The sequence below is a fragment of the Ovis aries genome, chromosome 14, assembly GCF_016772045.2.
Source record: "Ovis aries strain OAR_USU_Benz2616 breed Rambouillet chromosome 14, ARS-UI_Ramb_v3.0, whole genome shotgun sequence".
NCBI classification, from domain to species: domain Eukaryota; kingdom Metazoa; phylum Chordata; class Mammalia; order Artiodactyla; family Bovidae; genus Ovis; species Ovis aries.
Window position 1 is genome coordinate 6,017,506 of NC_056067.1, and position 8,680 is coordinate 6,026,185.

The 8,680-nt window shown below is 48.8% G+C and overlaps 1 protein-coding gene across 1 annotated transcript; it reads right to left on the reverse strand.

The window, feature by feature from the left end:
* Positions 1-558: 558 nt before the first annotated feature.
* Positions 559-4,871, reverse strand: MAF (MAF bZIP transcription factor). The gene has a single exon (XM_027977649.3). It carries the CDS (start codon positions 3,985-3,987, stop codon positions 2,848-2,850), a length of 1,140 nt encoding a protein of 379 aa, XP_027833450.2. The 5' UTR covers positions 3,988-4,871; the 3' UTR covers positions 559-2,847.
* Between the last annotated feature and the right edge of the window lie 3,809 nt (positions 4,872-8,680).

Sequence of the window (8,680 nt, forward strand, 5' to 3'; positions counted from 1 at the left end):
CAAAGTTAAAAACACAAACCAACAACTTTGATGTGTTCAAAGTGTTGATGTGAAACCTTGTCAGGCCTTGCTAACAAGAAAATCATGGCGTGTGAGGGAAGAAGAAAAATAATCAGTTTCAGCCAAAAGGCAAGAACTGTTTATCTTGACCACCGAATGCGTATGTGCCAAGCCACCTCTGCCCGTGCCCTCTTTCTGGGCTCATTTCTCTCCAGATGGGCAGGCTGCTGGGGGATCAGACGCTCAGGGCGAGGCTGAGAAGGCCCTGCTCTCCGGTTGGCATTTTTGTTTGTTTCCAGCAGGGCAATGGTGTCTCAACTTACTTAAAAACTGAAAACTTTGACGGGGAGGGGGATTTTCAGAGATCACAACTTACATTTACATTATATATTACTAATTATTAGAAGGACTGCGCTAACAAAACAGCCTATGTTTCACTCTGAATTACTGCCTCATTACTTCTTCATTACTCCTTCCTCTAGAGAAAAGGATGCCTTTCAAACTTCTAATGCAGTGTTGGGCCCAGTTAAACTGCACACTAAGAAACTGAGTACAGAATCAAAAAAAAAATGCAGTTTATTATTGTAATTATTCTTTCTCTTGATATAACCAGAATTGAAAATGAAAGAAAAGCACATAGGAACATCACGCGTGGTTAGTTAGTAACTCAAGATATAAAACAATTTTGCACAGCAAAATATGTAAAAGAAAAGTAACTGACAAGATTTTTTTATATTTATTGTGGTAAGATTTACTTTTCATTTGTTTTTAAAGACAGGATGTCAGTCCCTGAAAATAACATTTACTGATTATTGCCTTTAAAACTGTGGATTTTTTTTTAAGTTACAGAAAATCCAGTTCTGCACCACAATACAACTGTAAAAAAATCTGCATCATCTTAAAACTGTGCAGTAATGCCATTTTTATAACTGCATAAATTTTATTAGCGTTCTAAACAGTTTTGCAAATTTTTTTTGTATTATATGCTTGCAGGTTATATCTAGTGCAATTCAGTCCCAAATACTTTAATTTGAAAAAAAAAACATACATTTTGAATGTAAAATACCCCTACAGATATAAACAGGGGTGCTTCCCCTTTTAATACTTTGGTTTTCAATACAGTCAGTGGTATAGCAAAGACTACACATACCCAACTTATATTTAAGTTGCAAGCACATGCTGTATAAGCTACTTTTTTTTTAAACAGTCCCCTTGCAAACTCTACCCCCCTTAACATCACAACAGTAAACAATTTAGTGCATCAATCTTTTAAAAAATCTACAGCTAAACAGACCTAACTCTTTCAAATTTATCTATAACATTCCTTTATCTGTAGCATACATTTTAACTGGGCTAACAGATTATAAAAACTAGAATTAAATTATATACTAGAAACCCATAGCATTCCACATTTGACAATGACCAAAAGCCAAAAAACTAAAAACAAAACAAAAATAATGGGGCAGATTTCTTTCTCTTAAAAATAAATTTTAGACTGCTTTCGGCAACAGCACAATTTTAGTCCACCCAATGGGGTGGTCATTCTCATTTAAGAGGAATACATTAAGAGTTCTTTACTGTTGGCCTTGTTAAATTTTTTTAACCCATTCCGGCATCTTTGACAAGGAGCCCCTTCAGTGCATTTACAATGGGAGGCTGAAGTTCTGAGTAACTCAAAGCAGTTTTGGAGCACATGCAAACTTTCATGGGAAGAAGGCTCTAGGGCTGCACTTTTTTTTGTTTGTTCTGAACTCAAAAAAGTCATGAGGCAATAAAACAAAAGTATGAATGCCAACGCCATAAGTCTTCGAACGTCCATTTCCAAGCCAAAAGGAAAAAAAAAAAGAAAAAATAATTATACCATACATGTCCAGCATGCAGGCTTTTTTTTTTTTATTAATATAATGTCTCTTTTCCATAAAGTCTTTGAAACAGTTATAGTTCATTGTTGCTAAGACAAAGTAGCAAGCATAATAATGCATGAGATGAGAATGAGTTGTTTTTTTTTTTTTTTTAAATGGCAGACTAAACTCTCAGATTTGGCATCATAAGGACCAAAACTCACGAGTCACACCCAGAAGGTTGATGCAGGCTTGATTGTGGCAGGTTCATGAGGATTTTTTTCCCTCTATTTTAGCATAACAATGCTCAAAAAACCCCGATGGAACTCAGCACGCTGCAAGTCTATAACATTTCACATTTTTTTTTCCTTTGCAAGCTCAATCTCATATGAAGAACTCAGGAGGAGAAAAAAACTTAGCCTTTTTTTTTTCTTTTATCTCAAAAGAGATGGGTGGCAAGGGGGTGAGGGTGGAGGATGGGGGGGTGGTGAGTTAGGGGCAACACAGCAAGCTCCAAAAACTCAAAGTTCTTTAAAAAAAAAATCCAAACAAAATAAAACACACACACACAGAAAATGAACACCAGCTCATGAACTGAAGAAAAAAAAATACGTGAATGATGCAGGCTTCAAAGGTGAGCATGAGGAACTCTGTTGAGATCTTTGAACATTGAGCAAGTGAAAGGGGTGGGGGGGGGGATGTTAAAAAAAAAAAAGCCAGCAAGTTATGGAGAATTTCAGATTGGCAATCCATGAGCCAGACCACCAGCCCCTCCCCGACTCAAAAACAGCCGCCACCACCACCATCATCTCGGAGCAGTGTGTGTGTGTGTGTGTGTGTGCGCGCGTGTGTGTGTGCGCGTGCAGGGGGCAACTGGGGGGGGCAAGTTGGGGAGGGGAGGGGGCGAGGTGGTGGCGAGCAAGGCGCTTGGAGCTGCAAGCCCACACCCGAGTCGGACCCCCACGGAGCGCGTAGCAAGGGGGCGAGCTGGGGCCGCGTGTCAGACTCACATGAAAAACTCGGGAGAGGACGGGTTGTCGCTGCTCGAGCCGTTTTCTCGGAAGCCGCTGCTCACCAGCTTCTCGTACTTCTCCTTGTACGCGTCCCTCTCGCGCACCAGCCTGGAGATCTCCTGCTTGAGGTGGTCGACCTGCTGCAGCAGCTGGTTCTTCTCGGACTCCAGGACGTGCCTCTGCTGCACCCGCTTGAAGCGGCAGGACTGGGCATAGCCGCGGTTTTTCAGGGTCCGCCTTTTCTGCTTCAGCCGAATCACCTCCTCCTTGCTGACCCCGCGCAGCTGCCGGTTCAGCTCGCGCACCGACATGGTCACCAGCTGCTCGTCGGAGAAGCGGTCGTCGAAGTGCAGGCCGCCGGCCGCGGCGTGATGAGGGTGCAGGGCGCCCCCCGCCCCCGCCGCGCCCCCGCCGCCGCCGCCGCCGCCCCCGCCGCCGCCGCCGCCCCCGGCGCTGGCCGGGCCGCCCGAGCCGCCGCCCGAGCCGCCCGCGCCCCCGGCCGAGGCGGACGCGCTGCCCGCGGCGCCCGGCGCGCCGGCCGTCGGGTGGTGGTGGTGGCCGGCGGCGTGGTGGTGGTGGTGGTGGTGGTGGTAATGCGGCGCCGCGCCGCTCTGCGCGGCGGCCGCGGCGATCACGGCGGACACCACGGCGGCGGCGGGGCCCATCTCCTCGCCGCTGCCGCCCAGGGAGGCGCCGGCGCCGGCCCCGGCCGCCGAGCCCAGCTGCTGCGCCCCGCGCGCGTAGCCATCGAAGCCGCCCTGGAGCTGGTGGCTGTTGCTGATGAGCGCCTCGACCGCGTCCTCGGGGCTGAAGCCCAGCGCCTCGGGGTTCAGCTGCTGCGGGTAGCCGGTCATCCAGTAGTAATCTTCCAGGTGCGCCTTCTGCTCGCTGCCTGAGCCCGGGCTGGGCGCCGAGAAGCTGGGCGAAGGCGGCACCGAGCTGCACGGCGTGCTCATGGGGGTGGAGGACAGTGAGCCCCCGGCGATGAGACGGCCGCACTGGCTGATGATGCGGTCGGTCTCCACCGGCTCCTTTTTCACTTCAAACTTCATCAGATCGAAGTCATTAACATATTCCATGGCCAGGGGACTGGTGGGCAGGTCGGAGTTGCTCATTGCCAGTTCCGATGCCATTCTCCTGCCGCCGCCGCCGCCGCCGCCGCCGCCGCCGCTCCGCCAGATGGGCTGCAGGAGAGGGGCCAGCGGGCTGTGCTGGGTGGCCAGCGGGTGAGCCAGCTTGCCGGGCTGGGGCGCTTCTAGCTTGCGCGGCGGTGGCTGGCCCGAAACCTCCGAGCGCGCACACACACACACACACACACCCCCGCCGCCCTGCCCGCGCCCCCCGCGCCCGCCCTCCCTCCCCCCCGCCCCGGCTCACGCCAATGTGCTCGCTCGCTCGCCCCGGCCCCTCCTCGCCTGCTCGCCTCCTAGCGCGCCGAGTCGGCGGCTTCAGGCTCGGGAAGGTCCTCCGCGGGCTGCGGTGGCGGTGGCGGCGGCGGCGGCGAAGCCGGAGGAGCCCGGCTGGGTGCGCGGCGTCCCCCGCTCGCCGCTCCGCTGCGCGCTTTGCATAAGGAGGGCTCGGCTCGGCTTGCTGGCCCCGGCTGCAGGCGGGGCGCGCGCGGCTGCCGTTCGGGGCTGCAGGCGCGGCGGGCGGCTGTCCGGGCGGCGCAGGCCTTGGCACCGGGGAGTTAACACTTCATGCTTCTCGCCTCCTCTTCTGCCTGGCTCTTTTTTAATTTAAAAAAAAATTTTTTTTTTCTCTCCTCTCGCTCAACCTCGCGCTCTTCCTCCCTCCGTGCAAAGTGCAAGACAGAGGTGCAGCCGGGCTGGAGGAAAGGGGGGGGGGGGAGTTGAGTTCTTTCTTGCTTTTTTTTTTTTCTTTTAAAGCGAAATAGCGAAGTCCTGGGGAAAAGGCGAGGCGCAGAGCAAAAGAGGGGAGACCGCGCAGACGAGCAGCCGGAGCTATACGGCTCGAAGATGAAAAAAAAAAGATTTTAAAGCCTCTGATCCAGCAAGAAGAGTTTAAAGCTATTGCTGAGTTTTATAGCACTCGTGACGTCAGGCCCAAATGGGAAATTGACTGGTACTCCGGACCAATGGGAGGCAGCGGGAGCGCCCGCGATTAGCATAGGAGTCGAGAAACAAGGAAACTTTTCCGAGCTGTCAATCAGGGCCCAATCAGCTGACTGTCAGCTGGGACGGGCAGTCTTAACCCTTCCCAAGCCGCAGCCTCCGCGCGAGGTTGCAAAGACCAGAGCAAAGTTTGGTGCAAGAGGGGACGGAGTTTTCCGGAGGGGCTGCGGGAACCCGGGTGGACAGCGAGGACGGTTTGCTTTACTTCGGAGCTAGAGAGGCCTGCCTTCCGGAGCCCCAGCTCGCCTGCCACTCGCTCGGCCACGGTTGGCCTGCTCCCCGCCAACTCCTTCCTGACCGCCCCCCCCACCCCCGACACACACCCCCGCAAGGATCGTGAATTCGCCTGGCAGCTTTTTCTCCTTGCTCCACCTTAGGGCACCCAGGTTTCCGCCCGGGGGGAACCTTCCTTCCCCGGTGCCTGGCAATGCCCCGAGCGCAAACTTGGCCCCAACTCTTTGTCCCTCTCCCCGGTGCCCGCGCGCACCCGCGCGCGTGGGGGCGCAGGGGTCCCCACTGCGCGCTTGACCTCGCCCGGCCGCGCGCTTGCCAGGGCGGCTCCAAGTCCGCGGAGAGAGAGAGCCCGTTTTATCAGCCTCTTTTAAAGGATTTGAAATGAGTTGCTCAGGGGCCATTCCGCGCGGGGGCTGGCTGCCCGCTGGCTTCTCCCGTCCTTGGCTGGGGGGTGCGAACGCGAATTAACTCCGGGAAAGCTCGGTGTCAGGTCAGCCCGGCTCCTCACCCTCGGGCCTCTGACTCTGGCCCGAGTCTGGCCTTTGAGGCTCACTTCTCTTTCTCACACACACACGCACATACTCATCCACCCCCTTATGAAACCTGACTCCTGTTTATCAGGGTCCTGCGCGCCCTTTGCACTTTTACATTTCGCTTAATTATTTCAGACTTGATCGTGGGGAGGAACGGGGGCGAAAAAAGAACCAATAGCCCAGCCTTCACCAGCTCCCCTCGAAGGGTTAAGTTTTAAACCGCGGTTTCTGGGACGGGTCCGGAAACCCAGAGTGGGGGATGGGGAGGACGGGAGTAGGGGCTGCTTCTCCCCCTTGGGGGTGTTGCAGATGCTAATAACTAACTGTTCAGTTTTCTCGATCGATTCTTCTAAATCTTTGCAAAAAAAAAAAAAAGAAAAAGAAAGAAAAGAAAAAGGAAGGAAAAAAAAAAAAAGAAAGAAAGAACCAGCAACTCTGTTTCTAAGATTTTAAAGCGATAGGCCAGATGGAGAAGCCGAGATTTATTTGAGGGAAAGCAAGAGGGCGCGGAGCCGACCCAGCGTTTGGAAGACCAGCCTGCCTGCCTGGATGTTGGACTGTTGATTCCTCCAATTAATGAAATGCACTTGGTGTTAATCATATTTATCTTATTTTATGGGAGGGGGAGACGCTAGGAGGGTGCATTAAAAAAAAAAATCTGAAAAGCCTGCAGAACGGTCGAAGAGGGAAAACTATTGTTGGACCGAGTTGGTTCTTACCTCAACAGCGCCACCTTTCGGCAAAGGTCAGTTGAAATTGATCCGTGTCCAGTTTTGTTGATGAAATGAAAAGAAGCTGGTTTCCCTAGGTGGGAGGAGGAAAGAGGGGCGGAAAATTGGTTTGGCTGCAAGTGGGAGAACCTGACTTTGTCAGGAAAGGGGCTGAAGGCAGTGCTGGCAGGTGCGGGAAACATTTTTTTCCCCCGCCGACCCCTTTGACTGTGGAGAAAGAGGCCAGGGGACCCGGGAGACTTATGCAAGAGGATCCCGTGTAACAAACAGGGCCCCAAACCTCTTTAAAAAGTGCCAGGATGCATTTTCAACGGGCTTTATGGCAATATCAATAGAATTAAAGTTACTTGTAATTCAGTGATAAATGAGATGTCTCTAGTAAGTAAGATTAAGTGCAGTGCTATAAAGTTGTTTATCTGAAAAGTAATTCTCAGAAAACCTGACTTCTGACACTTAGTCATATATTAAGCCAGCTTCTTGAACATTGCACTTCAGAATGCTCTCACCCACCCGACTGCATACTTTACTATTTATAATGAGACCTTAGGTGTCACTCATTGGCTTCAGACACCAGATTAGACTTGTGTTCATTTCCCTCATGCTGGCAGCCTTGGGTTTCAGCAAACCCGGGAATCCCTAAGGAGAGACTCCCCAAAAGGCTTGCAGGCAAGTCGTTATCCTAAAAGGCCAGCACTGTTGGTATTTTCCAGAAAAGCACTTTTCTTTTCATCATTACTGCAGAGATGATGTTTATAAGAGTAGCTTGGGCTTTATGGGAGTACTTTGTTGGGATGGAATGAGATATGTCCATAACCAGTTTGGGGAAGAAAGAGTGAAGATTATGTCAATATTTATGCAGCCTCACAGAATCTCTTTGCTTTTCTCTTTCAAACAGTATTTCACCTAGTAATGAAGTTAAGGGATTACAGCTTATGTATTCAGGGGAAAAATTTACTGCTTAAATTACATCAACATATTATGTCATTAGCATTGTCCATAGCAATATTTTTCTAAGTCTTTTTAAAGTTATTAGCCACAAATGCCTGAAGTTTATATTTTAATGTAAAATATGAATTTCAGTATACTTAGGAATAATTAATTCACGTTTTTATTAGAATTTTTGCTTTAATCCTTTTGCATCAGATTTTTGGTAAAAGCTGTGAGAGATGATCCCTGCCGTTCATGAAAGTATTTTTGGTCAGGAACACTGAAACTGCTACATTTATAAACAACATTTATAAACAAAGTTCACTAATGACGAAGATCATGAGATACAGATTCATGGCCATGCACCTAATTGTTGCAATTATGTATCATTTCTAGAAATTAAATGCCCATGTTTGGGCAGCTAAGTGTATTATTATCTGCACATTTTATTTTTGTACACTGCTGTCAAGCCAGGGTATTTTTCTTTCTCTCATTGCAGAGTCTTTTATAGTCTCCCATTTTCTCTTGGGGGAAAAAAAAAGATACAAATTATTTTTTAGAAGTGGAGTGGTGGTGCTCTCAGGCTTATAACTTAATTCTCATTTTTGTCCTTTTTCCTTTATTATTTGGGGATTCACAGGGGTGTCTAAACATTTACAGTCCCCTGTTAGCAGCGTTTCTCATGTAACAATTGAGCTCTCTCATTTTAATTAGTACTATTCAGGTTTTTGAATCTCTACAATTCTTTAGATTTCTTTGCTAACGTTGTTTGTTTCACTTCTCTCCTTGCCAATATATTCCAAATACAATATGAACTGTGTTTTCTTACTGCTTAATACCCCATGCTATATATACTCTGGTAATCTCTGTAGAACAATACAGAGTAATTTAGAAACCACGCGTTTGTCATTATTGACCAATTCAAACCAGTAGCATTCAACTTTCTGAAAGCAGTGAGTCTTTATAGAGGAATTTGGCGGGAGGGAGGAGGGCATGGGTCGAATCACATAGGAGATTGTGAAACCCTAACATCAAAAACACAGTGTTGGTTTCATGTCAGCACGCACATAACAACTTCATGCAAAAAAAAAGAAAAAGAAAATTCAAACCCTGTTTACATCCAAATTATAATGATTCAAAGTGAAAAATAATACAGTCTTCCTGATTGTGAGTTACCACCGTTCAGGTGTATCATGTTGGAATGAGACATATATAATCTGAAAAGAACAAGATGCATCAAGGGTAGTGTCTGAACTCTCTGTTTATCCA